Source organism: Acomys minous (genome assembly GCF_964271855.1).
Source record: "Acomys minous genome assembly, chromosome: 13".
Lineage (NCBI taxonomy): Eukaryota > Metazoa > Chordata > Mammalia > Rodentia > Muridae > Acomys > Acomys minous.
This window is the reverse complement of record NC_140495.1, coordinates 15,065,383-15,092,950: the sequence shown is the minus strand read 5'-3', so window position 1 is coordinate 15,092,950 and position 27,568 is coordinate 15,065,383. Positions and strand designations below refer to the sequence as shown.

At 53.1% G+C, this 27,568-nt stretch overlaps 1 protein-coding gene and 1 pseudogene across 2 annotated transcripts in view; one reads left to right on the top strand and one right to left on the bottom strand.

Annotated features, from left to right (window-relative positions):
* Positions 1–26,713, bottom strand: part of RNF123 (ring finger protein 123) — a 31,608-nt gene extending 4,895 nt beyond the window's left edge. Inside the window, exons 1-34 of the mRNA XM_084752592.1 lie at positions 26,592–26,713; positions 24,823–24,999; positions 24,478–24,562; positions 18,024–18,100; positions 17,826–17,920; positions 17,399–17,453; positions 17,222–17,307; positions 16,857–16,943; positions 16,570–16,637; positions 16,309–16,434; positions 15,800–15,914; positions 15,615–15,719; positions 14,939–15,064; positions 14,731–14,823; positions 14,587–14,660; positions 13,836–13,953; positions 13,538–13,637; positions 13,303–13,364; positions 13,069–13,140; positions 12,736–12,856; positions 12,081–12,182; positions 10,362–10,468; positions 9,935–10,133; positions 9,217–9,362; positions 8,889–8,972; positions 8,062–8,169; positions 3,495–3,672; positions 2,672–2,746; positions 2,436–2,523; positions 2,259–2,346; positions 2,075–2,159; positions 565–704; positions 273–461; positions 108–183 (exon numbers count right to left, since the gene is read on the bottom strand). Coding sequence (XP_084608718.1) covers positions 108–183; positions 273–461; positions 565–704; positions 2,075–2,159; positions 2,259–2,346; positions 2,436–2,523; positions 2,672–2,746; positions 3,495–3,672; positions 8,062–8,169; positions 8,889–8,972; positions 9,217–9,362; positions 9,935–10,133; positions 10,362–10,468; positions 12,081–12,182; positions 12,736–12,856; positions 13,069–13,140; positions 13,303–13,364; positions 13,538–13,637; positions 13,836–13,953; positions 14,587–14,660; positions 14,731–14,823; positions 14,939–15,064; positions 15,615–15,719; positions 15,800–15,914; positions 16,309–16,434; positions 16,570–16,637; positions 16,857–16,943; positions 17,222–17,307; positions 17,399–17,453; positions 17,826–17,920; positions 18,024–18,100; positions 24,478–24,562; positions 24,823–24,904 — 3,412 coding nt within the window. The 5' untranslated portion in view covers positions 24,905–24,999; positions 26,592–26,713. The remainder of the gene's footprint in view (positions 1–107; positions 184–272; positions 462–564; positions 705–2,074; positions 2,160–2,258; positions 2,347–2,435; positions 2,524–2,671; positions 2,747–3,494; positions 3,673–8,061; positions 8,170–8,888; positions 8,973–9,216; positions 9,363–9,934; positions 10,134–10,361; positions 10,469–12,080; positions 12,183–12,735; positions 12,857–13,068; positions 13,141–13,302; positions 13,365–13,537; positions 13,638–13,835; positions 13,954–14,586; positions 14,661–14,730; positions 14,824–14,938; positions 15,065–15,614; positions 15,720–15,799; positions 15,915–16,308; positions 16,435–16,569; positions 16,638–16,856; positions 16,944–17,221; positions 17,308–17,398; positions 17,454–17,825; positions 17,921–18,023; positions 18,101–24,477; positions 24,563–24,822; positions 25,000–26,591) is intronic.
* LOC311580931 (peptidyl-prolyl cis-trans isomerase NIMA-interacting 4-like) lies at positions 19,106–19,502 on the top strand (annotated as a pseudogene). Its single transcript has one exon. The product of its transcript is annotated as a peptidyl-prolyl cis-trans isomerase NIMA-interacting 4-like (transcript).
* Positions 26,714–27,568: the final 855 nt, after the last annotated feature.

Here is a 27,568-nt window from a genome sequence, read left to right as displayed (position 1 = left end):
GAGTGCACATCATGGCTGCCCTTGGACTGAATGCAGAAGCTAGTACTGCTCCCGGCAAAGAAGCTAAGGCCCTGGCGTGCTGATGTGCAGGGCATCTAGATCCTTACCAGGTAGCCGTAGGGTGACCACACGGTCAAACAGGTTCCTCTCAGCTGTCACCCGGTTCAGCACCTGGTTCAGCAGCTGTGAGGGCAGGAGCCTATTGGTGGATGGGCAAGCGCACCACCTGTGTTATCCCCAGGGTCCTACCCTCCTTGGCCAGATGGACACACCTGTGCAAGACGCCGAAGCAGCATCTCAGAGGTAGGGCGGGACCAGTCAAGGAATATCTCAGGCACCAGTGTGATGGTCATTTCCAAGACACGCAACAAGCTGACTGACAGGTCAAAGCAGGTGGCACAGACCTTGAGCTGCCGGCTGTCCACAAAGTTTCGCTCTAGGCGTTCAGCGGCCTGTTGAATCTAAGCCACCAACATAAGGTAGCAGCCAGAGGCTTTGGAATACTGCTGGGCCTTGGCCTCTGCCCACCCCTGCCTCAACACACCAGGTCCCACCATAGCCCACCTCCTGGATCATTCCGATGAATTCAGAGAAGGCCCAGTTGAGCTGGTTAAGGACACTGTTGAGAAAGCTAGGAGCTACATCAGGACCTTCTCGCAGTAGGTCGGCCATGTGCTTCTGCAGCAGGGTGGAAGGGCAGGGCTCTGGGGGCAAAGGAAAGCAACATTACCAGGGACTCCCAGAACCTTCCACTGAACCACTGCTTTAAGAAGAAAAAGAGGGCTGCCTAAGAATATTCAGATTGGGCTGGAGAGATGGCTCAGAGGTTAAGAGCACTGGCAGCTCTTCCAGAGGCTCTGAGCCTTTGGTTGGTGGCTCACAACCATCTTATAATTGAGATCTGGTGCCCTCTTCTGGCCTGCAGGCATACATGCAGGCTAAATACTGTATACATAATCTTTAAAAAAAAAAATTCAGATAATGAAGGCAGAGGAAGAGGGCACAGTTCTGCTTGGGAGTTTAGGAGCAAGCCTGTTCCCCTCTTGCTGGGGAAGCCACGGGCTGCAGGTGTTTCTAGCACCACCATACCCTAGGGGCCTAAAGCAGCCAGAGAGCTGTTAGCCTGACCTGAAGCAAGGTCTAAGTCACGTGCCTGCTGGAAAATGTCAGATACAGACAAGACAGCTTACAGTGTTCCCACCAGTGTGGAGGCCAGCTGCATAAAGAGCCCAGACTGTGCCCCACTGTCCTCTGCTGCCCTTGGCCTGGCCTTGGCGAATGGCTTTAGGTGGTGAGCGCCAAGTCTGGGCTGGAAGGGCAGCAGTAACCAGAGCTCTCAGCTGCAGCCAGCCCGACATACCTCCCCAACCCTCTGATGCAGATCAATAGTTCTGCACCTAGGGAGGGAATCTGGCCCCACTGCCCCTCCCCACTTGCAGCTCAGTTCCGTCCTTGAGTCCAGATGAAGGCATTTAGCAAGGACTTGCTGTGAGAGTCTGCACAAGACTTTTGGCCTCTCTGGGAACACCCAGACAGACACCCAGACAGTGGCTGCAAGGGTAGAAACGCTGGTGAGCAAGGTGAGGAATGTAGTGAGTCCTTTCTGCAAGCTGCACAGCCCAAGGTCTTGTCCGGGCCCAGGTGAAGACCTTGGGGCCAAGGAGACTTTGGGAGGCACAGGAGGCAACACAGCCTCTGTTCCTAGTCAAATACCAGTTTCTAGCTTGTCCGTGGCCAGAAGATAACAAAGAAGGAAGCCACACTTCAGGTCTACGGCTGGGGGTAAGGAGGCTGGAAGAGAGGACCTACCATACGTGAGCTTCCTGCAAGCCGGCGAGGTACGGCCCTCACTGTTAGTCCTTCGCTACAAGTTCAAATGGAACAAAGGCTTGGTCCCTGGGCTAGGACAGGGTAGGAGAAATGGGAGCCCCAGGGAAAGGTAAGGAGTCCGGCACAAGTCCAATAGATAGCCTTGGAGAATCAGGAGTCTCAGATACTCTGAGAATAGCAGAAAAGGGTTACCAGCTCCCTCAGGGCTGCCACTGGGACTCGTCCGACCTGAATGAATACTCACTTTGGAGGCTGGGCAAATTGGCATCTTCTGGTTTGGTTTTCAGCAGATGTGGCAGCCGTGTATAGCGGTACCCAAACCCACAGCCCTGGGGGGTGGGGGTGGGGGGATGGTGAAACAGCAGGAATCAGAGGGGCAGGGTGATCCTCCCAGCTGGCCTTAGCCACTCCCCTCAGGTCAGCCTTACCCTCCAAAGCCGCACCAGGATCCAGTTGGTCTGGGCCCAGGGCCGTTGCTCATAGGGTGCCAAAAGGTTCTTCACCATGGCAATACGCCTGTGAGAGGGAGAGGTGGCAGGCACAGGGTGAGGCTGGGTGTGGTGCTGTACGGAGTGGGCTATGTTCCCCCCAAGGCTCCTACTTACTGCTCCTCAGGGATCCGTTCCACAGCCCGTAGGGAGTGTGGGTAGCACACATAGCTGGCCAGGGCCTGCATCAGTGTGTCTCGAATGTCTGTCAGGATATGCTATGCCTCAGCAGGGCTCTGCCATGGGCTGGGACCCCAAGCCTAGTGCCCACATGGGCACAGCTTAGGTAGAAAACATCTTGCCAGACACGCCATTCCACCCCCATTCCCAGGGCCCTCTGGCAGACACCTCACCAGTGCCTACGATGCGGGGGTCAGCAAAGTGTTTGGCAAGGATGGCAGCCAAGCGGGTTAGGGTCTCTTCATAGCCTGTAGGAGAGGGCAGGCAGTGAGGACTGCTGGCCAGGAGTTAGGGTCACAGAGGCATGTCCTTGGTCAGGGTGGGAAGGCTTATGTAGCAAGCCCTAGATCTGGCTCTGAGGCCATCCAGGGACACTGGGCAAGGCAGTGCAGTACAGTGGTGATTGGGAAGGGGGCTTGAGGCACAGACCCACCGTGGGAGTGTGCAGATCCTTACAAGCGCCCTGACCTGGTCTCTAGTTTGTTTTGGAATGCACCTAATGACCCAGCAGTCAAAGTTCCTTGGTCAAAGACAAAAGTAACACCGAGGACTGGGGCAGGCACAAGATGAGTGAGGGGCCTGCCAGCTTACAGCCAACTCTGGATAGACTGCTAGGCCCAGCACTCATCAGTGGTCTCAACGAGACAAAGGCTCCTACTGTGTCCCAACTAGACTCACCTTCTGTCATGCTTTACAAAGACAAGCTACTATGCGTGTCTTACTGCCACTCTGTGACCAGTACCAGGGCGACAGGGTGAGGAGCCAGTTGGCTGTGAGACCACAGCAGCTGTCAGCCACACCAGCAAAGAGAGCTAGGAGTCCCCACCCCCCTGCTGCCCTTGGTGCTGTTGCTGCTTCTGAGCCCACGGGCACTAATTCAGTACAAAAGTTTGATGTGTGTGGCTGGGTCATGACAGCGAACCAGGGGCTTACCAAATTCCTTCTACAGGTTTCTTTTCTGCACCCCACCTCCCCAGCCATGAATGGTCCCGTCACCTGGGAGCTCCTCCATGCTGTGCACAGGGCCAAAATAATTCTTGAGAGCACTGTAACTGTTGATGGCCACACTCAGGTAGAACTCGGGCATGAAGGCAAAGAGAGACCCTGTACGGTCCCCATGCTCGATGGTCCGTAGGCAGACACGCAACAACCAGTAGATATCCAGCATCTTCTCCTGCAGGAGGCACAAAGGATGTGTGTACTGCGAGGGGCACAGGGACACGCACAGCCTGGTCTAGGGCTCAGGGAGGCCTCCCCAGGACAGTGACATCAGAATGGAGACCTGGGCTGCAGGAAGTGTGAGCAGTGGCCTACGTTGGAAAAATAAAGTCTTTGGCGGGCAAGGATGCAGCTAGTTCTAAGAGGGGAATGAGAGCAGTTTAGGAAGAAGCTGTAGAGACAGTGGGGACAGCACTGTGAGGGAGCCACAACATTGTCCAGGCCTAAGACAGAGGACGAGGAGAGACGCCGACAGGCTGTGTCACTCACACACCAAGAATGGTGTCCCCACTTCTGAAGCTGAAGGTGGTGGAGCAGAGAAGCAGGGCCAGGGCAGGGAGGAGGGAGCGTGGCTTAGCACAGTGAGCGTGAGGAGGGAGCGTGGCTTAGCACAGTGAGCGTGAGGAGGGAGCGTGGCTTAGCACAGTGAGCGTGAGGAGGGAGCGTGGCTTAGCACAGTGAGCGTGAGGAGGGAGCGTGGCTTAGCACAGTGAGCGTGAGGAGGGAGCGTGGCTTAGCACAGTGAGCGTGAGGAGGGAGCGTGGCTTAGCACAGTGAGCGTGAGGAGGGAGCGTGGCTTAGCACAGTGAGCGTGAGGAGGGAGCGTGGCTTAGCACAGTGAGCGTGAGGAGGGAGCGTGGCTTAGCACAGTGAGCGTGAGGCACCTGCGCATGCTCCCAAAGAGTCTGTGTGGAGGAGGCAGGCAAATCTGGTCTGGAGCTCAAAGGAGAAGCTGGTGGGAAAGGGAGGGCGGCAGGACTGCTGAGGGGAGAGAAGTTATTAGAAAAGGGCCCGTTCCCACAGCGCGGCTCGCGAGGCTCCATTAGACTTAAGTGAAGCCAGGAGAAGATGCCAAGCCCCGCTTCAGTTCATGGAATCCGCACTTGGCAACAGCTCTCTGAGGGGTTCCCAACCCCAGGAGCTGAGGAAATACACCGAGGGTGAGGAGCGGGCCGGGCCATAGGTGGGCAGTGGACACACTGTCACCACAGAAGACCAGGGAAGGGGAGCCTGAGGCAAGATGACAGTGGCACCAGTGCAGCCAAGGGGCCAAACGATGGAGACAGGGCTGAGGCTGGGGACAGGGCAGAAAATTTATGAGCACTCTGTCAGAGAGGTGGAGGAGCCTGTGAGTGACCAAGAGTGGGAGAAGGGAAGGAAGCCAAGACAGAGGAGAGGAGAGAGTGCTTCTGGCAAGTGTGGTCCAGGAAAGCCTCACACTTGTCAGATCAGGCAGGGGAGGGAGGGGGCGCTGAGGATGAGGACAAGAAGGCAGCCTGCCCTTAACAGCATGCTCAGTGGCCAAAGTTTGGAGTCACTCTTTGTCTGAGAATCAGAACAAGACAAAGACGCCCACTTTTGCCACTTCTACTCAACATGGTATTGGGATCACAGCCAGGGAAAATTAGGCAAGAAAAGCAAAGAAAAAGAATCCAAATTGTAATGGGAAGACTAAAGCCACCTCTGTTCCTAAACATTATGTTATGGTTAAAAATCCTAAAGGACACACACACACACAAACACAAACACAGGTGCATGCGAGTGCGCAGAGAGAATTAGAGTCTGTAAGGTTGCAAAATGCAAACTACCAGATACTGCTGGAAGACATTAAGGACACAAATAATCAAAGACATCTCTATTCCTGGGCTGGCCTAATATTGATACAATATTGATACTGACCAAAGGAATCTACTGTTTCCAACAGTGTGGTTGAAGAAATAGAGAACTGGGCTGGAGAGGTGGCTCGCTGGCTAAGGGCACTGGCTGCTCTTTTGGGAGACCCAGGTTCGGTTCCCAACAGTCACATGATCGCTTACAACCCCCTATAGCTCCAGGTCCAGACATCTAATTCCCTCTTCTGAGCTCTCTGGGCATCAGGCATGCAGGCGGCTCAAATACATACGAAGGCAAAACACTCATATACAAAAATAAATAAGAAAAACAATTTTTTAAGAAAAAAGAAAATCAGCTGGGTGTGGTGGCACACGCCTTTAATCCCAGCATTTGGAAGGCAGAGGCAGGTGGATCGCTGTGAATTCGAGGCCAGCCTGGTCTACAAAGTGAGTTTAGGACAGCCAAGTATACACAGAGTAACCCTGTCTTGAAAAAAAGAAAAAAGAAAAAAGAAAAAAGAAAATCTACCTGGACATTTCTATGAAACTTCAGAGGCCTTCAAGTAGCCAAAATACTCCAGCAGGAAACAAAGTTGCTTATATCTTTTGATCTCTTTCCTTTTTTTTTTTTTTTAAAGATTTAACGCTGGTGGCGCAGACCTTTATTCCCAGCACTCAGGAGGCAGAGACAGGGGAATCTCTGTAAGTTCGAGGCCAGCCTGGTCTACAAAGTGAGTCCAGAACAGCCAAGGCTACACAGAGAAACCCTGTCTTGAAAAACAAACAAAAAGATTTAACTTATTTTTAGTTATGTGCGTCTGCGTGTGTCTGTGCATGTGAGTGCAGGTGCCTACGGAGAGTAAAGACACCAGATCCCCTGGAGTTGGGGTTACAGGCAGCAGTGAACTGTCTGATGTGGGTGCTGGGAATCAAACTCCAGCCCTCTGGAAGAGCAGCACCATTCTTAACCACTGCTCATCTCTCCAGTTCCTTTCTTTTTGTTTTGTGTGTGTGTGTGTGTGTACGTGTGCACTGCTCGCATGCTTGTTGTACATGCAGGCTTTCCACAGTGAGCTTGTAGAGGTCAGACAACAACTTGCAGCAGTCCCCTTCTTGGTAGCTGCGATGGTTTGAGTGACAGTGGCCCCCATAGGCTCAGAGGTAAATGCGTGGTCATCAGTTGGTGGGCTGGGAAGAAGTAGGTGTGGCCGGCCTCGATGGAGGAGGGTATCAATGGGAGTGGGCTTGGACCAGTGACTCTCTCTGCCTGGATGCTAATGGATGTAAAGTTCTCAACAACTTCTCCAGCACCATGCCAGCTTGTGTGCCACCCTGCTGCCAGCCATGATGATAAAGGACTAACCCTCTAAAACTGTATCCAAGCCCCAGTCAAATACTTTCTTCTGTAAGACTTGCCTTGGCCATGGTGTCTCTTCACAGAAAAATAAATAACAAATAACTGACATAGTGGGACTGAGCCATCTTTCAGCCTCCTGATTTCATAACTTACTGTAATAAACAACTAAAAATGACCAAAAAAAAAGTGTAGTATGTGTACAGACCAGTAAGACAGTAAGGGAGTCAGGGGTAACCCTTCTGTATGTCAAATGATTTTGGCAAGGAATCAACAGGGAAAGACTGGTCCTTTCCATCCGTGGCCCTAGGATACTGAAGCGTGGAGAAGAATGAAACTGGACCTTGCTTTATGCCCTATACAAAAAGTTAAAGCACATCAGAACTGTAAACTCAAGACTCAAAAATATGCAACTCTTTTTTTTTTTTTTAGTGTTTTGAGACAGGGTTTCTCCGTGTTACTAGCATTGTAGACCAGGAGGGCCTCAAACTCACAGCGATCTGCCTGCCTCTGCCTCCCTGAGTGCTGGGATTAAAAGTGTACATCACCATGCCCAGCTCAAAACCATGCCATTCTTAATGAAAATAGAGAAAAACAAAGGCAGAGGAGGAAGGCCAGGGTCCTGAGAAGATGGTGAGGGAGGGAGCAGCCAGACTGCCAAGAGAGTGGGGGCAGGCGTGACACCCCAGAGGTGGGAGGCTGCTAACACATGTCTTTGTGGGGCTGGAGACCAGGCTGGATTTGAGAGCACGGGCAAGAATAGGCAAGCGGTGGAAGTGGCTATTAGGAGGCACATTGATGCCAACAGCCTGGACTCCCCAGGCCCAGGGGAGGGATATGGCTCTCTCCAAGGTCACCTAGGGACAACTCCCTGGCACCACCACCGAGAGGGAGATGCCAGGAGGGACAGGGAGAGGACATCGCCTTCCCTGTGCTCCACAGGCACATCCTTCTGGTCGTCTGAGTGTGACAAGTGCCTGGGGCAGCACCTGGACACTTCAGCCTTTACTGAATGAGCGAGCACATGAAAGAGAGCAAGACGGGTCCAGAGACTAAAGGGCTGGCAGGTGAGTTAGCCAGAAGCAGACGCAGAGGATGGGAGCTTCAGGGAGGCCACAAAGCCCGGATGTACTGTTGGGGTGGCGTGGTCAACGCCCTAGAGGAGGGGCTGAGGAGAGGAGGCAGGTAGAGGTGACCCTGCTCCTGAAGGAGTCGTGGGCTGAAAGGGTTAAGGGGAGCAGACATGACCCTTACTTAAGTCACAGGCACAAGGGAGTGCCCTGGTGCCCCAACAAGGCAGGAGTCCTTAGGGGTCCTGGGCTACAGTCAAGCAGAGAGGCTAAACTGGGTCATGCTGGAGAGGGCCATGGCTATTTACCTGTGAGTAGACAGTGGCATGGACCCAGGCAAGCCTGCGGCTCAGGTGGTCCAGCTTTTCTGAGAAAACTTTCTGGCTCTTGGTCAACTCTGCAAGGATATCCTTCCTCTGGCCCCAAGGAGAAAAAAAAAAAAAAGACAATCTGAGTGTGGCCTCAGTCCCATCTCTCTCACAGGGCAGCCTGGCATGGGCCCTACTAGTGCCCAGGGCAGATTAGGGGTGGGGCTCTACTTTCAAAACCCACTTCTGCCAGTGGCAATCAGTGGTGGTCCTGAGCAAACCCCACAACAGGACCCTGGCTAACCCCTTGGGTTGTAGAAATGAGGCCTAGCTTGGGGTCTGTGAGCTTTGGGTGTCAGCATCCAGGGACACAGGCCAGACACCAATAGCTGGCTAGGCCCAGGGCTTTGGTGGGGACAGAAGGCCTGCTAGGGAGGCCCAGCCCAGGCAAGGCATGCCAGGGCAGAGGGGCTCCAGGGGACTGGGAGAGCTGGGCCTGCTTCCTGCTGACTCAGTGGTTGAGGTGGCACTGAGGATCCATCCATTATTAACAAGGACGATGGGTTTGCATCAGCACTTAGCGGGCAGGGGTGGGGAACCTTGGCACGGGCTGCTGCTGGTTGATGGGGCTCAGGTTATGCAGGCCCTCAGCCAGCCTTCTTCTTCCCACTTGGTGCAGTCAGGGCAGGGACAAGGGAAGGTGTTGGGGCAATCCCAGAACAAGATTTCCTTTGTGGGATGTCCCAGTAGACTAGGGACCCCCCACGTATACTGTTCCTGTGCAGCACCCTTCTTCCCCAATACCCAGCTGCCTGTCCGAGCCTTACCCTCTTAGGACAGCGGCGGAGTTTGTCCTCTGTGGCTCTCAGGGCCATCGCATACTCGTTGACATCATCAGACACTCCCACCATCTAGATATTGAACACCACACATCCAGGGTAACCCTTGGGTACCTCGACCAGGCTTTAAAACACCTAGTCTGGCCCCAGGACCCTTCCTACAAAAATAATATGGGTCAGGGCCAGGAAGCAGTAGTGTAGTCTTGCTGTGTGATGTGCTTATGTGCGCCAGCACCCACAGACGAGTGTGGAAGTATTTATGTACCCCACTACACAGAACACCCCTCGTGACAAACACGGGTTGACGGCGCCAGACCTTGCCCAGCTGCTGGTGGACGCTGAGGTTATACATCATGACTGTGCCGTCCAGGACTTCCAACAGCGAGTTCTCGGTGAGGGGCTGCTCAGGTTCCTCAGGGGGCCTCCCCAACAGAAGGCCCTCATTCCAGGGGCTGCCCTCAACTGGGGAGCAGAGGACAGAATGAAAGCCAGGCAAGGTCTCACCATGTAGACCAGGCTAACTTTTTTTGTTTTGTTTTTTGAGACAGGGTTTCTCTGTATAGCCTTGGCTGTCCTGGACTCACTTTGTAGATCAGGCTGGCCTCAAACTCACAGTGATCTTCTTGCCTCTGCCACCGGCTCGACCAGGCTGGCTTTAAACTACTAGAGAGCTGACTGCCTCTGTTTTACTAGTGCTGAGGTTAAAGGTGGCAGTATTACACCCAGCTTCTGGTTTTCTCTTAAATACGCACAAATTACCTGGGCCTTCCAGAAGGAGAGGGAATTCCCTCTCTCTTCCTTGTCCAGGAAGGGAGCTTCAGGGAGAACGTGTCAAGGGAGGGTAGGGTGCAGGGCAAGGCCCGGCAGCACAAGGACCTAGTCTCGTAGTATTGATTTCATATCTTTAGCTTGCGCTTCCTGTGCCCTTGGGATGTGGCAGGCCTCAAAGTAGGGAGTGGAGGGGGGGCGGAGAGGGATGACTATTCGGGCTTTGCCAAAGATAAGGTCCCTCAGCAGCTCTGCCCAGCACCTACTGTCCTCACGAGTCCTCTGTTCCACGTTCAGCGAGCGGACCTTCACTTTCTCCGTGGTGCTCAGAGGCCGCCGTGGGGTCATGAGGCTCACCGCTGCTGTGCTGAGGAAGCGGTTGGCTCGGCCCAGGGTTGGAGAACTGAGCCAGCCGGGCCGAGGCAGGGGCAGTGCCCCGCCCATGGCCAGGGCTTGCATGGGACGCTGCGGTGGAGAAAGGGGGTCAGAGGCTGATCTGGTTCCCCAGACGAGGGCCTGTGTAGGACTCTCTTGATGCACAGGGTTGGGGGACTGGACCGGGATGGGGTCATGCCTCTGCCTGCAGCTGGGGGAGCTTCCCTGGTGAGAAGGTCCTTGCCTGCATGTGTCATACCCCTGCCTACTCAAAGAAGGAAAAACCCGGCAAGTCCCAGCCTGCGCCTGCTGCCACACCTGGATCGCTGTGGGGGCCGGCTCTTCATCCTCATCCAGGTCATCCATGGTGGCTGCCTGGAGCTCCAGGGGATCAATCACGATATTGGCTTTGGAAGCCAGGTCATCTGAGAGACATGGCAGGATGCGGAGGGGCTTAGGCCAGTGGCAGAAGAGGGACCAGAGGCGAAACTGCTGTGAGTGGTGACAGCACTGGTGGGCTGAGCAGGGGAGTGTGAACAGCCTACGCTCACTGCGCCAATACCCTTCCCCTCTTACTCCACCCAGCTTTCTCTGTCTGGCTTAGGTAGCCTGTAGCTGGCCTCTGTAGCAGCAGGAGGCGCCTCACATCACAGCATCCCTTACAGCAGAAGGCGCCCCACATCACAGCATCCCTTACAGCAGGAGGCGCCCCACATCACAGCATCCCTTACAGCAGGAGGCGCCCCACATCACAGCATCCCTTACAGCAGGAGGCGCCCCACATCACAGCATCCCTTACAGCAGGAGGCGCCCCACATCACAGCATCCCTTACAGCAGGAGGCGCCCCACATCACAGCATCCCTTACAGCAGGAGGCGCCCCACATCACAGCATCCCTTACAGCAGGAGGCGCCCCACATCACAGCATCCCTTACAGCAGGAGGCGCCCTACAGTACAGCATCCCTTACACCAGGGATCCCTGTAACTTCCAGCTCCAGAATGCGTGTTTCCTGACTACGCCATACATGACGTCAGGCCTCCTCCTGCAGCCCCTCGCCCTGGTGACACCCAGCGTGAGCCAGGCTCCCATCGCTCTACAACCCCTCCTTCCCTGGTAGAGGCCCCATCCTCCATCAGCTGGATAACTCCCTCCCTTTTCTTTTTCTTTTTCTTGTTTTGTTTTGTTTTTGTTTTTGAGACAAGGTTTCTCTGTGTAGCCTTGGCTGTCCTGACTCACTTTGTAGACTAGGCTGGCCTCAAACAGCGATCCACCTGTCTTTGCCTCCCAAAGTGCTTGGATAGCAGGCGTGCACTACCACACCTGGCTTCTGTTGTTGCTGATTTTTAAGTGTTTTTAGATTTATTTTATAATTTTACTTGTATGAGTGTCTTTTTGTACATGTACCACATGTGTGCCTAGCACCAGAGAGATCACAAGTGGGTGCTGGATTCCCTGGGACTGGAGTTACAGGTCATTGCAGGCTGCCATGAGGGTGCTGGGAATTAAACCTGGGCCTTCTGCAAAAGTAACAAATGCTTATAACTGCTGAGCCAACTCTCCTGCCCTGTTTGTTGCTTCTTAAGGTAAGGGTCTTGCTATGTAGCCCTAGCTCGCCTGCAACTCACTATGTAGACCAGGTTGGCCTTGAACTCACAGAGACTCACCTGCCTCCACCCTCCTGAGTGCTGGGATTAACAGTGCTACCACACTCTGCCCGTATCTGACATTCTTGCCCTTGGGTTCACAGTACCAACAGCCCTTTGCACTAGAATGTGCTATGTCAGACAGCACTGCGCACCCCTTACCAGAATGCTGAACCCCATGTCCACACACCTGCCCCCTATTTCAGCAGTTTACTCCTAGCTCTTGTATACAGCTGCCTAAACCCAAGATCAGATGCAGCCTAGGCAGCCACCCTGTTCGAACAGGTAAGAAGGACTTGGGCGCCATCTGGTGGACAGAGGATGGACCAGCACCACAGCACAGCAGGCTCAAGACTTCCCCTACCCAGCCAGGCCTGTTCACCGCCACTCACCTTTCAGGGTCTTTCGAAGGTGTGAGAGGAGGCCCCCAAGGCGCTGAAGGTCAGAGTAGTCCACCTTGCCATTATAGAAGATCTGGGGTGGGATGTAAGCCTCTGCGAGGGGCGGGGGAAGGGTCAGTAGGCGAACTCTCTCCACAGCCATATCCTGTCTAGCCTTCTGAGCCTGGTCACCACTAGCCCAGGCAGACAGTAGAGCCAGAGCACAGGCCTCCTGTCTCTCCCACTCCTTGCATCTTTAGGTTAACTGTACATCCTGAGGTGGAGGGAATTCTTGGCAGCTGGTTGCTCAAGAGAACAAACCCATAGGGTATCGCTCCCCAACCCGGATTGCATGGGTCTCCTACTGATCCCTAAGGATGCAATCTGCCCAAACACAGGAGCCCCAGCACCCACCCGCAGGGCTGCAATGACTCTTTTTTACAAAGACTACACAGAGAGCTGGGTACCAAGGCCTGAAGAGTAAAGCCTGTCATGGGCGGGGATGTGTGGGGGTGGTCAGCCACAGAGTGTGGGGATCCTGAAATGGGCTTAACTGGGCAGAAGACCCAACAGCCTCCGCATCCAGCTCAGCTCTTTACCAAAACCAGGGGCTACCCCAGGCCTGCCTCGATCCAGCCTTGGCAACCTAGGGTCTGGTGTCACTTACCCTCACTGAAGGAAGCGCGGGGGTTGGAAGCTTTGTATTCATCCCAGTAGAAGCGCAGGGCAGACACCAGCCGGTGGAGGAAGCAGACCATGTACTCAGGGGGGCAGAGCATCGGCATGTTCTGGGCATATGACAGAAAACATACACTGCTGCCAGCCCAGAGCGCAGCTCATTCCTCACCCAGGGCTGTGCCCCGGGATCCCAGGAGGAAAAGGCAGCAGAGAACAGACGAATGTGAGACAGGTACGAGGCAGGCTGAGAGCTGCCAGATGCCCAGAGCAGCCCGTGCCACAAAGCGAGGAGCCCACAGTGGCCACCCCAGAGGATACCTACCCCTCGGCCGCTGGCATTCTCCTGCAGAAACTTTCGGAATTTTGTCAGAAAGATGTACCTAGAAGCTTCACCCTTTGAGGAGTGGGAAAACGAGGTTGTTGCTGAGCTGAGAACTCTGCACCTTACAATGAGCCCTACCATGGAACACAGATGGGCCCCTGCTTTCTGGGGCTCAGGGCCCCAAACAGCAGACCTCCCAGCCAGGCCTCCACACGGGAACCTTGGGTCACTCACCCCATTGTCGTCTTTATTGTCCAACAGTAGCTTCAGGATTTGGACCTGTAGCTCTTCCACCACTGGGACGAGGCAGGGAATGCGGCCCTTAGGCTCCCAGGAATGGGAGCTTCAGGCCCTGCCCACCAGGGTTCCCCAGCCCTACCCTAGATATGCTCACCACCAATTGCTCCTCCTAAGTATACATGCACAGATGCCCCGCCCCTCCCCAAGGCCTGAGGCAGGGGCTGCTGACCTTCAATGCGTTTCTTGAGTCTCTGGCAGCCACGCTCATAAGCTCGCCTCCGCTGCCGCTCTTCTGTGGTCTCCTCTTTTGCCTCTTTACCGTCTCTGCCCTAGGCAAAGGCAGAGAATGGAAGACAGCAGGTTCCTGGGAACTGACTTTCACAGGACTGCTTCACAAAGAAGACCTCTCTCCCCAGGGACTTCAGGAACCAGGGCAGAAGAGGCCTCAGGTGCTCGGTGCCAGATGCCCAGGCACACTGGGCAGGCCCTCGCTAGGCCAGCTCCCATCCCACTCAGGGTCTGCCCACCTCCCTGCTGGAGCGATGGGGCCACCAGGTGGTGGGAATGAGTTCCTGCAGGCCAGCCTCCTCCACACGCAGGGGACTCTTAATATAAAAGAAGACCACGGAGCGGAGCATGTCGAAACTGGTAGTTAGTTGTCAAGGAAGCACGGGGTTCACCAAAGAGCCTGCTTTACACCCTTCATGAGCCCCGTCTCAGAAGCCCACCTTGATGTACCCACCATAGCTCTCCCACCGTGTAACCGTCTCTTAGATTGTGAACCATAAGAAACATGTAAGGTTATCATAGCAAATCAGCAGGCCCAATGCCCAGCGAGGGTACGATAAAAGCTCGTCAAAGGACCAAATGGTCCCATCTCAGGCCCCAACTTTGGTTCCTATGTTTCCTTTCATTTCTGCCAACTGGAAGCTGAAAGAGACCACACTAAGATGGCTGTGCTTAGGCCTCCCAGACAGCTGAGCTCTTTCTCTTTCTAGAGAAGACCTTGTCTATGGCACGCAGACAACAGAACATAGGCTGAAGAGAGCTGTGGGGCCTTTTCACCCCTCCATACAGTCACAGTGAAGGACAGCCATGTTCGGGCGGTCAGGCAACTGCAGTCCTCCCTTTTGCCTTCTCTGCTCTGTAAAGGGACCAGGGAGGCTGGGACTCATTGACGTCCTCCTGAACCTTCCTGGAGACTCCTGACCTGATGAACACTGCCCTCTGCTGGCCGCAGGAGGCACTACATGGCAGATCTGCCTGGCAGCAGGATACAGAACGTTGCTAAGCAGAAACTTGCGGGACTTCTCGTGTCTCAGGATGGACATAGTGAGGCGCAGGTAGTGGATCTGTGGAGAGGGGTGCTTAGAATAGGCAGGTGAGGCTCAGGGCTTTCAGGGCAGGGACAGATGCTCCCACCTGTAGACCCAGGTCTGGGACAATGGGCGAGAATCGGTAGAGACGTAGCAGAGACATCATCAACTGCTTGAGGCAATCCTGTACCTCATAGTCCTGGAAAGAGATGCTAGGGCAGCCATGATGGGGGCCTTTCCCGAGACTCTACCAAACATCCCTTACCCTGACGGAGTCTGACAGCCTGGCCTGAGCCTGGAGTCAGAAATCTTACCTCCATGAAGAGCCACAGGAGGTCCAAGATCTGGTGTACCGCAGACTGCGCCTGCTCAGGCGTGCCCTTCTCCATGATGCCCAGGAGGAAGCTCACGAGCACAGCCTCTACCACGTAGACCTTGCGCTGTGGCAAAGGGCAGGGCACTAGTACAGTCGTGACCTCCTGCTCTGCTCAGCACACACCACGTCTTGAGCCTTTCCAGCAATGCTACCACAGAGCTCAGCCCCTTCCAGGAGCGAGGGGGGCTGCTGGCCCACAGTCTCTCTAGGGCTTTGCTCATGCCATTTCCTTAGCCTGTGACATCACGACCCTTCCTCTCCAGGATGCTGTCCTTAAGGTGCCTGGTTGGCCAGGCACGGTGGCGCACAGCCTTAATTCCAGCACTTAGGGAGGCAGAGGCCAGGTGGACCTCTGTGAGTTCAAGGCCAGCCTGGTCTACAAAGTGAGTCTACACCCAAGGCTACGCAGAGAAACCCTGTCTTTCAAAACCAAAAAAAAAAAAAAAAAAAAAAAAAAAAAAGGCTGTGGTCGTACAGAAGCCTGCTAGGGAACAGCCTGGGCTTTATGCATCTGAACCCCTCAGGCCCTGGCAGATGCATGTTTCCTAGCACGGACACATCCAGCGTGCTCCTTTCTGCCCGCTCCCTTCTGCCCTTCCCTGCCATGTCCTCACCAGGAGAGGTGCAAAGTGATGGAAGATGTGCGCCAGCGTAAGGAGGACAGTGGGCTGCCCCTGCAGCTGCCCCTCCGGGCTCTCCTTCTCCACCAGCCGTCCTTCCTGTGGGGTGGCGGAGAACACTGTGAGGGGAGGCAGGCTACAGCACGACCCCAGTTTGCCTGGCCCAGACTCTGGCTCACCACAGGGTCCAGCTCCACACTTAGCACCGTCTGGAAACATCCCAGCAACCTCTGAGCCCGTACCAGGTCAGCAAATGGAGGGTCCTGCAGGGGCCGGAAGCCCGCAACTGGGTAGGTGCCACAGAGTTAAGCCAGCAATGCTTGACCTGAGGTTTAGACACACCCTTCCCTCCCTCCCTCCCTCCCTCCTCCCCTCCCTCCCTCCTTCCTTCCTCCTGAGAGCCTAACCAGAGGTCCAAGCTGCAGGGCAGGGGCCCAGTCTGCACCACAGTTCTCCCACTCAGTCTCTGAGGGAGTAAAACTCCATTGTCATTTCATGTCCACCTGCTCAATGGAGACAGCTAATGGCACCCACCTTAACAAGACGTTTGTCCTTGGACCCACCTAACTAAGCTACATCTTGTGTTCATACTGTAGCAGCTAGGTCTGTCACCACCCAAAATGCTCCTGGGGTAGGGAGCCCCTCATTCCAGATGCAAGCCACCCACAGCCACTTCTCAAAATGATATCGCAAGGGGCGGCTGCCAAAGTTGAACGCCACAGACTCCTTGAACGACAGGCTGATGGCCGGGAAGTAGGCCATCCCGAGGCCCCTGGAAAGGTTCTCAAAGGCAGTGCCCAGGGACACACCGTTCCTGCCGGGAGAAAGGGTAGGTCTCAAAGTCAGTGCGGGGAAGGCTATGGCTGCCCACCCTTGGTCTTCTGGACCTAGAGGGAGCAGGAGACTGGGGCACTCTGGCCAGGTCTGTAGATAGAGGTAGGACACTCACAGGCAAAAGGACAGAGTACCCTCGTCCAGATCAATCAGGCAGCTCACGATGTCCCCCGCCGCCCATGCCTGCCAGGAAAGGAAGCCTTACAGACACTCAGAAGCGCAGCAGCCTGCCCGATCCACATCCCATTTGCATTTCTAGGCCCACCCAGGAAGGATGGCCACAAGGAGACAGGGGTCTCCAAACCCCTGGTACCTAAAGGTCTTCGTGGCTAGCCTGTGGCTCCAGACAACAAGCTATGGGGTGGTTACAAGGTTGGGGATCTGCGGAAGCCTGGCCCTCACCTTGCCATAATTTGTTGTGGTCACATTCCATTTGCGCACCCGGTTCCCGTCATAGGCATAGGAGTTATGTGTATCTCCAACCCCTTCCTAGGAAGGAACTTCTTGTGAGGTCTGGGGAAGATGGATCAGGGTCGGCCAGAGGCCACCAGTTACTAACCTAGTACCCTCGCAGCTCTGGAGAAGGGGTGTGACATTTTGGCAAAACAGCCAGAAGTGAAGGGCTGTATACTAGGTGCCCCTGAGTAGAGTGGAGCATATTCATCTCCAGTGGGCAACCCGGACCCGGCTGCTCCTGCTCCTGCTCCTGCTCTGAGGATACCTGCAACAGAAGGCCTCTCTGGGAGCGCCCCTTCCCTTGTGTGTACCTCCTGATTAAAGCGGCAGTTGATGGTGCACCAGCCGATCTGCATGAGGCCCTGGGAGGAGATGAGCACCTCGTAGACCCACTTCCCTACGGAGAGCAGCAGCATTAGGCCCAGCAGGGGAGCGAAGACAGCCTTAGTCTCCTCCCTGCTCTCTGAGCCTCAGTGGAGGGAGCTCACCTTTGTATACACACGTGGTAGAGCGGATAGTGCCAAAGTTGCTGTGTCCAATCACCTGGATGGGGGGGAAAGTGGTGTTTCTCTCCAGGCACATGCTTTGTCACTGGCTGAGTTAGCACTGGTGGCACAGGTCTGTGTGCGCTGGGTCTAGCTGAGGTATGAGAAACTATAGCCATGTCAGGAGCTTCTGGGACAAAGGCATGGTGGGACTCAGAGCTTTGTGGAGAGGGGGTAAGGTAGTGACTATATCAAGGTTTCAGGACCATGTCTGGAGGGCTTTCAGGGCTAAGGACACCGTCATCTGGAGCAACGCCAAGATGAGGGTATGGCTAGCTCATCAGGATGAGTGTAAAGTGTGGGGCTGTGTCAGGAAGAGCCAGGGACCGCCACAAGGGCTGAACCAGGAGCCCACGGCATCTTCACTCACCCCCAGGAGATCGTCATCCACAAGGAGAAGCCCCTCAAAGCCTCCTGTGTGGTCTAGGACCACAGTGGATGGGCCAAGCCGCCCTTCAACTTGTTCTGAGAAGGAGAGATGTGTGAGGTCAGGGAGGGAAAAGTGAGCTCAGCAGGGAACTCCAGGCTTGACCCCGCACCCCTCAGCCCCGCTCCTGATGGCTCATACCCTGGCTCTCATCTTCACTGCCGACCTGTAGCAGCTGCTCCACACGCTCTGGCAGGTTGTGGAAGTTCAGGGGTTTCCTGTTGAGACAGGGAGAGGATGCTGGGGCCCAGGAGTCCTCGAGCTTTGGAGGACAGCTGCTTAAACTCTGCTACAGTGGTTCTCAGCCTTCTTAATGCTGCTGCCCTGTAATACATCGCCTCATGTTGTGGTGACCCCCACGCCCAACCATAATATATATATTTTTTGAGACAGGGTTTCTCTGTGTATCTCGCTTTTGTAGAGCAGGCTGGCCTTGAACTCACAGTGATCTTTCTGCCTCTGCCTCCCAAGTGCTGGGATTAAAGGCCTGTGCCACCACTGCCTAGCCATAACATTATTTTTGTTGCTACTTTATACTGTAACGTTGCTACTATTGTGGATTGTAATCTAAGTATTTGATATGTAGGGTATCTGAAATGCAACATCCAAAGGGATCAGGACTCACAGGTTGAGAACCACTGTTCTAGAAAAAGGGACCTGCCTGGTTCTAGACTGATAAGCTAGGAACCAGCAGATTGGGCTAGCCACTAAAGCAAAACTTAGAAGCAGCCTGATTTGACACATGTGCCTCAGGACTGTTTAAAAATAAAAAAATCACCATTCTCAAGCTAAGGAGACAGCACAGTGAGGAAAGAGCTTGTCTTGGAAGCAAAAGGACCAGAGTTCGATCCCAGGAAACCATGTTAAAAAGAAAAACAGTTTGGGGGGCTGGAGAGATGGCTCAGAGGTTAAGAGCACTGCCTGCTCTTCCAGAGGTCCTGAGTTCAATTCCCAGCAACCACATGGTGGCTCACAACCATCTATAATGTGATCTGATGCCCTCTTCTGGCCTGCAGGTGTACATGCAGGTAGAGCACTGTATACATAATAAATAAATCTTTAAAAAAGAAAAAGAAAAACAGTTGGATTTGATGGTTTTGTACTGGGGAGGAGGACATAGGTCTTACTACTGAGCCGACTAGCCTACTTAGCAAGTTCCAGGACAGTATGAGCCCCCCCCCCCAAACACACAATCAACAAATAAAAAAGGGCACGTTAAAGAGATGCCACCAAAGGGGAAGAGTGGTTCTGGAAAAGGGGGTAAAAGGGGGTACAACCTCTGGGAGTGACAGTGCTGACAAGAAGTCTCAAGGCCCTGAAGGCGATGGCAATGCCATGAAGGTCAGATACATTCTATGTGAAAAACACGGCAAAATCACGGAAGCCGCGGAAAAGTTAAAGTCTGGAATGAGATTCAGTGAAGTGGCCTCACAAGACAGTGAAGATAAAGCCAGGCAAGGGGGTGACTTGGGGTAGATGACCAGACGGTGCATGGTGGGACCATTTCAGGAAGCGGCATTTGTCTTGCCTGTAAGTGGGATGGAGAAGCCTGTGTTCATGGACCCACCAGTTAAGACAAAATTTAGATATCATATTATTATGGTTGATAGAAGAAAATAAAATCACATGAAAGACTGAAAAAAAAAAAAAAGGACATGATCTGAAGATCAATATACAACTCTGGCCTCTGGCCTCTCCCCGACCCCAGACCAGCCCTCTAAGTCTTTGTTTGGTATCTGGAAACAAACAGCAAAACATCAACGGGACAGCTGTGTGTGAAGATGTGAAAATTCCAAGGAATAGCTCGTGTTCCCCTTGTAGTGTAGCTCATAACTTACCTTCTCTCAAACGCATCTGTGGAGATTCATGAGGCTGGGAGACAAGGCTAGTCCTCAGCCCTAAACCTATGCTTCTTTGGGCAGCAGCCTTCTCCACTACTCACCCAAGGGAGACTACGCTTATCAGACAGCAGCTGGTAGTACAAAGGGCTCCGCCCTCTGAGAAGTTGGCTGGCTTTAACCTATACCTTCAAGCAGAATCCATGGCCCGCCTGCCCACACTCTTTTGCAGCCAAAGGAGCTGGGCAAGTTTGTCTAGGTAGCTACCTATTCCTCTCAGCACTCAAGTCCTGAGTCAAATGGGCCTATCAGGCTAGGCAACATTGCACACACCTTTAATCCCAGCACTCAGAAGGCCAAGGCAGGAAAAATGCAAGTTTGAGACCAGACTGAGCTACATAACAGGATGTGTGTGTGTGTGTGTGTGTGTGTGTGTGTGTGTGTGTGTATGTGTGTGTGTGAGAGAGAGAGAGAGAGAGAGAGAGAGAGAGAGAGAGAGAGAGAGAGAGAGAAAGCGTACACTGACCTGAGCTCAGCTCCTATGAATAGCAGGCAGTGTATTACCAACCAGCAGGACTTGGCAGAGCAGTGGCCGGACACCCGCCTGGATCCAGTTAACACACTGCCAGCCCCTGTCCCGCCTCCTGTAATCTCACTACCTGCTCTACTCATCTGCCTAAAATGGTAGGCTCTGGAAGGGTTGCAGACGAGCCCAGACACCAGCTCCCACAAGGTAGCAACGACCCGGGTTCATGGACCACATGCTCTCCTGCTGTAAGACAGGACTTAACCCAAGCTGAGGGAGGTGTGCACAGTGCCCTCCTCACCCCTGCTGAGCCCCAGGCCGAGGTCAGGAGCCACAACACAGTTCCCCAGCCAGGAACAAGGAAGGCAATCCTATGTCTGAAACCCCCTATAGTCCAAAGGCTAAAGGAAGCGCCCTCAAAAGGTCTGCTCGGTGTCGTTGCCAGCAGCACACAATACACAGCTAGCTGTGGGCAGCTGCTCTGAGATGCCCTCCGCTGAGGCACTGCCACTGAGCAAACCCTTGCCTGCTTTCTGGGATCTCCCAGGCCCTGGCCTAGAATCCTACATCTCCACAACAGTGACTGATGGCCCTGCCTGCCTCCCAGTGGCCATAACACTGGCAGTAGCATCTGCTAGTGGTCACATGGGGTAGGAATCAGATGGCCCCTGGGAAGAAGACAGCATTAGATGGCAGGTAAAGGTGGACAGGAGCCCTGCAGAAGCAGGACTTAAATAGAACAGGTAATAAAGATGTCTTCTGGGGCTTCCCAATGAGTAGAAACTGTGCAAAACAGAACAGCGGCCCAATCCAGGGACACCCATTCCTTCACTGCAGGAAGAACCTATCTGACCACATAGATAAATTAAATTGGCAATAGACTTCAAGGAGATTACAGGAATTGGAAGGTACCTGTATTTCCATCACCTGGATAGCTAAGGCAAGAAGATTATCAATTTGGGGCAAAATCACTTTTTTTTTTTTTTGTCTTTCTTGAGATAGGATTTCTCTGTGTAGCCCTGGCTGTCCTGGAACTCACTTTGTAGACCAGGCTGGCCTCAAACACACAGAGACCTGCCTGCCCCTGTCTCCTGAGTGCTGGGACTAAAGGCGTGTGCCACCACTGCCCGGGCACTTTCTTAAAAAAAAGTAGTTACAGGTAAAATGGTTTAGCCAGCTCTAAGTGACCTTACACCATGTTTATATAAGCAAAAGCGTCTCTAAGATGAGCACAGTGGTACGGGCCAAGGCAGAACTCTGGCCCTAAAAGATGTCCACCAAAATCAGATCATAATACGGAAAAGTATTCATGAAATAAGCATGATGATAAAAAATAGAATTCTATACAGGGGGAGGTAATCCCCCTCAGGAACAGTCATAGGGGAGGGGAATATGGGGAAAATGGGAGGGAGGGAAGAATGGGAGGATACAAGGGATGGGATAACCATTGAGATGTAACAAGACTAAATTAATAATAAAAAAATAATAATAAAATAGAATTCTAAAGTTGGGCAGAGGCAGGTGGATTTTTTATGAGTTCAAGGCCAACTTGGTCTAAGATAGCTAGAGTTATGTAGTGAGACTCTATCTCAAAAAAGAGAAGAAAGAAAGAAAGAGAGAAAAGAAATTATAATTTCCATAAATGTTTAAAATTGAGGACTATGTTCATTAGTTTGATGCTAGCAATTGTTTCATAGGTTTTATATATATACAAACACACACACACACACAGAGGGGGGGAGGTTAAGACTTGCTATTTTTTTAATTATTTATTTATCATGTATACAACGTTCTGTCTGCATATGTGTCTGCCCACCGGAAGAGGGCACCAGATCTCATTATATATGGTTGTGAGCCACCATGTGGTTGCTGGGAATTGAACTCAGGACCTCTGGAAGAGCAGACATGCTCTTAACCTCTGAGCCATCTCTCCAGCCCCCAAGACTTGCTATCTTTTTTAAAAAAGATTTATTTATTTATTTATTTATTATGTATACAGTGCTCTGCCTGCGTGTAAACCTGCATGCCAGAAGAGGGCATCAGATCACATTACAGATGGTTGTGAGTCACCATGTGGTTGTTGGGAATTGAACTCAGGACCTTTAGAAGAGCAGCCAGTGCTCTTAACCTCTGAGCCATCTCTCTAGCCCCAAGACTTGCTATCTTAAAAAGCTGGGCCTTGCCAGGCTTGGTGGCACACGCCTTTAATCCTAGCACTCGGGAGGCAGAAGCAGGAGGATCTCTGTAAGTTCGAGACCAGCCTGGTCTACAAAGGGAGTCCAGGACAGCCAAGACTACACAGAGAAACCCTGTTTTGAAAAACAAAAACAAAAACAAAGCTGGGCCTTTCCAAGCTGGGCACAATGGCACACACCTGTAATCCCAGCCCTTGGAGAGACAGAGGCTGGCAGATCTCTGTGAATTTGAGACCAGCTGGTCTACAGAACAGCCAGGGCTACACAGAGAAACCTTGTCTCAAAAACAAACAAACAAACAAACAAAACAAAACAAAACTGGGCCTTTCCAGCACTTGGGAAGCCAACCTAGTCTACATAGCTAGTTCCAGAACAGCTAGGGCCACAGAGATACCCTGTCTCGAAACAGCACCCACGCAAAATGTATGCATATATAAAACTGTCAAAGAATAAACAAAAGACTTTTAAAAAATACTGGATATGGCGCTAACAAGATAGCTTAGTGGGTAAAGGTGCTTGTCACGCAGGCTTCATGACCTGAGTTCAGTCCCGACTAGTTGTCCTCTGACTTCTAAAAGTGAGCTGTGTGGCAAGCACAAGCCCCGAAACACACACCACATATCAAAAAGAAAGAAGGGGGCAGGGTGCTGGACCTGGTGACACTATAATCTGAATACTTAGGTGGCACAGGGAGGCAGGTCATTTTCACCCTACCTCCAAGCTCCAGGGCACCTTGGTCTAAATTGAGAGTTCCAGGCCAACCTGATTTACACAGGGGACCCAGTCTCAAAAACAAAAACAACTTTGAACATTTAAAAACTTTTTTTCCTCCTCTGTGTAGCCTTGGCTGTCCTGGACTCACTTTGTAGACCAGGCTGGCCTCAAACTCACAGCGATCACCTGCCTCTGCCTCCCTAGTGCTGGCATTAAAGGTGAGCACCAAAAACATTTTAAGGGGAGCCTATCTCTCATCTACCCCATAGGGGAGAGGGGAGGGAGAAAAGGGAGGGTGGGTGGGAGAGGGGAGGGAGGAAAGGGAGGGAGGGTGGGTGGGAGGTTAAGAGGTATGGGGTTACTACCAGGACATAAAGTGAATAAATAAATTAATTAATTAATAAATAAGCAAACATTTTAAGAAGTAAGTAGTTTACTTTGTTTCAATTTTTACACAACAATAAGCTTTTTTTTTTTGAAACAGTGTTTCTCTGTGTAACCTTGGCTGTCCTGAAATTACTTTGTAGACCTCACAGATATTAGCCTGCCTCTGCTTGCTGAGTGCTGGGATTAAAGGAGAGTGCTGCCAAGCCTGACTTTTTTCGTTTTTTGGGGTTTTTTGTTTGTTTGTTTTTGAGACAGGGTTTCTCTGTGTAGCCTTGGCTGTCCTAGACTCGCATTGTAGACCAGGCTGGCCTCGAACTCATAGGAATCTACCTGCCTCTGCCTCCCGAGCGCTGGGGTTAAAGGCATGTGCCACCACTGCCTGGTGCTTGGCTATTTTTTTGGAGACAGAGTCTTCTCTCCTTGTATAGATCAGTCTTTAACTTGGGTCCTCTTGACTTTCCCCAGTCCCAAGTGTTGGGGTTACAGTCATGAGCCACCACCCTTCGGATCTGAACCACGTATATTGTGAGATTAAAAAAAAAACCACACTTAAACAGTCACATCTAACTAAAAAAACAGAACAGTTAGTTTTTGCTACTTGTAACTTTTTTGGAGATTAAACCGAAGTTTCTATTATGTAAGGTCAGACAGAGGCTACAAGGCCCCAGGGCTGAGTAGAGGTACAGAAAAGTACATGTAAGGCCAGATGCAGGCCAGAGGTCAAAAGCACAGGAATCCCTCCCTCGATCCCCGGCTAGGAACTACTGTTGCCGGGGAGGGGAACGGAGTCCAGCCCGCCAACTGGAGGCACAGGTCTCACAGCCCGGAGCACAGTGAGAATGGAACCCAAGCCAGACTGCCCCTCTCCGTAAGTGCACGTTCCAGCATCTGGTCAGGCCCCACAGAGTGGACTGGGGCCACACACCCACGCATACCTGCTGGTGGCTGCAGGGGGCCCGTGATCAGGAGAGGAAAAGACACGGCACAGGTAGTCATTCAGTAGTTTCTCCTGCACAATGCCTGGGTCACGGAGGAGCAGAATAGAGGAAAGAGGCAGGTGGTCAGCACAGCTCTTGGTCCCCAGCATTCCCACAGAGAGCCACAAGGGACAGAAGAAGCACCACACCGAGTGCAGGGCCCCATGGGTGCTGGTGAAGAACTGGCCACAGGAACAAGAGGTATTGAGAACCCCAAGTTTGGCTGGACCAGGGTCCAGCTGCATCTCTCCTTCTCCTTCCCCCCAAAACAAAGCGCATTCTCCCTGCCCTGCCAGCCCTTACCTGTGACCCTGGACTTCTCAGCATCTGAGGTCAGCCTATAGCTCTTTCGGGAGAAAGGCATGCCAGCCCCTTTGGATGCCATCTCTCCTCACTCATGGGCAGCTAGTAGTCATGGAGACCGAGCCAGAGGCAAAGCGTCCGCTCCAGGCTAGTCAAAGGCCCGCACGGTCCTCAGTCCTGCAACAGTAAGAAAGCTGAGCCATGCACATTCCCATACACTCTAACCTAGGGCGGGGGATAAGCAAGGGCTCCCACAGTTCCACACAGGATGCTGGATGGGACCTAGGCTGATGCCAGGGACGCATGGTGCCACACCAGATGTCCCACACTGTCTCAGTGCTCCATACAGGGCCCAGCAGACACCCAGCGCAAAGTATGTTTGCCGAACCATAACTAACTGCCTTGGCCTTGGGGAAATCAGGTCAACATATCCAAAGTGTGGCGGCCTAGAACAAAAACTCCTCTCTCTACACCTTGGTCATGGGGTCCAGCTCATAATCAGAAGGCAAGACCCTATACCATGTTTCCTCAAGTAAAGACTAGTCTGGCCACCTGCAGCCACCGTCCCTCTTAGTCCCTGAGAGTAAGAGATGTCATAGATGTCATATTTAGCCTGTTTCCTCCCCCCTCCTTTTTTAATCTACAGTCTCATTAGCTTACACACACACACACACACACACACACACACACACACACACACCCTTCTGCACCATGCTATCACCAGCCTTGCCAAGATCAGTCCCTTGGTCTTCCTATTTGCCGTCTGTCCTTTAGGTAGCTAGCATGTTGTTGCTGCAGCTGCTCCGGAAACTGCACTAAGTCCCCCCAGTGCCTGCTTCAGTGCAGAGGTGCGCTGCCAGCACGGTAATCAAGGGCCAAGAGTAGTTACGTTTACAAAGTTAAAAACTGAACATTTCAGTTTCAAGAACTCAGTGACCAAGCCACGTGTGGCGGCACCTCCCGCCCCCCCCCCCTTTTAATCCCAGCACTTGAGAGACAGAGGCAGGCAGATCTCTGTGTAACCTGCCTGCTCCACAAAGCAAGTCCAGGTGGCTACACGAAGAAACCTGTCTCAAAAGACAACCGAACAAAAAGCTCAGCGACCACACATGACTGTACTAAAAACTTCAGGGCCCGAGTGTGTCATCACCACCACCAGCCCAGAGGAGGAGTTCTGTTAGCACCTGCTCAGAGTTTGGCCTTTAGTCACTGCCTGAGCCAGCACTACGTTTCCTACTCTTATCGCACCCCAAAACAGGCCCACAGCTCCCGCCACCAAACCTGCCTGTCCGCATCACACTAGGCTCGGGGAGGTGATTCTGCGTCTGTGCCTCCTCCTGGGGGCCCCCGGTGGACAATCCACACTCGGTTTCTCTTACATAGGAAGTGCAGGACTATTGGACACAGTTTTTAAAGAACTAGGAGCGAACCTTCCAGGCACCCACACTCTGGGTGTCAGGTGTAGAGGGCTGATAGGCGGAGCCTGCGCCTGCCCCAGGGCCCCCTACCACTCCATTACTGTCCAGCTGGGAATAGAACCGACTAGATCTGGGTGGCCAAGGACGCCGAGGGCAGCGCATGCTCCCCCAGATCGCCCCAGCCTGGCCCCAAGCTCCGGAGCGACCTGTCAGGCCAGCTCCCGGCGGGAGTCCTATACTGCCAGGCCGCGGCACCCCCCAGTGGCAAGCGCTGTCGTACTGGATCGGCCAGGGGCCTCGAGGGGAGTCACTGGACCTGTCCGGCTCATAGCCAGGCCGCCTCTCACTCACCCCCAAGCCTCAGCCTCCGTGACCGGCTCACAACATCCGCCTAGCTTTTCGGCTACGGCACCCGTCCAGGGCCAAACCTCATGCCGCGGGCAGGCTGCTTCTCCAGCCGCGCACGCGCATATGCACAGACCGCAACAGGCCATTGCTGGCCGAAAACCCTCTCCCACTCCTACTAAGGTGTTCACCTCTGTTTCCCCTGATGGTCTGTTTCTGACCCCCGCTTTTCCTAGCAGCAGGGGACTATGGTCTAATCCGTCCCTAGGTCACCTGGCTCAACTCTTACCTTGCTTGGAGGCCTGACCCACATGCAGCCTGAAAGGCCGCTTCCCGCTTCTGTCAGCAAACTTGCTACCTGTCACACCAGCACACACCCCACTCCTTACACCAGATCCAATGGGAGGGTTTGCTCACCTTACCTGGGATGAACGTTCCTAGGACGTGCTGCTAGGGGTGTGGGCTGACTGGCCTACAGCTGGACTCAACTGATAAGTCAGTTTGAACAGGGAGAGACATCGGCATCGTTAGGGGTGGGGAAATTACGTTCCTCACTTTACAGGGAGAAACTGAAGCCCAGAAAACTCTAATCCTGGGACTGGAAAATCTTTACAGTTCCTACTAGCAGTGTCTTTGGGCACAGAAGTGTCTGTGGTGATAGCAGCCACAGTGGTCACTGAACTCTTGAAATGTGGCTAGTGTATCTGAAAAATTCAGTGTTTAACTTTGTAAACTTAATCACGCATAGTCTTACTACTGTGACCTGCAGCAGACCACTACAGAGAAGTGGGCAGTAAGGACTCACTGCAGTTTCCGGAGCAGCCGCAGAAACAGTATGTTACATAAGGGCCAGACAGCGGTAGGAAGACCAGTGCAGTGATGTCGGCTAGGGTGGTGATTACATAGGGTAGGGGAGCTCTGTCTGCCTCAGAGATGCCTAACGTAGCCTTCTTCTGTTATGCCTACTAAACAGTGAGGCTTCT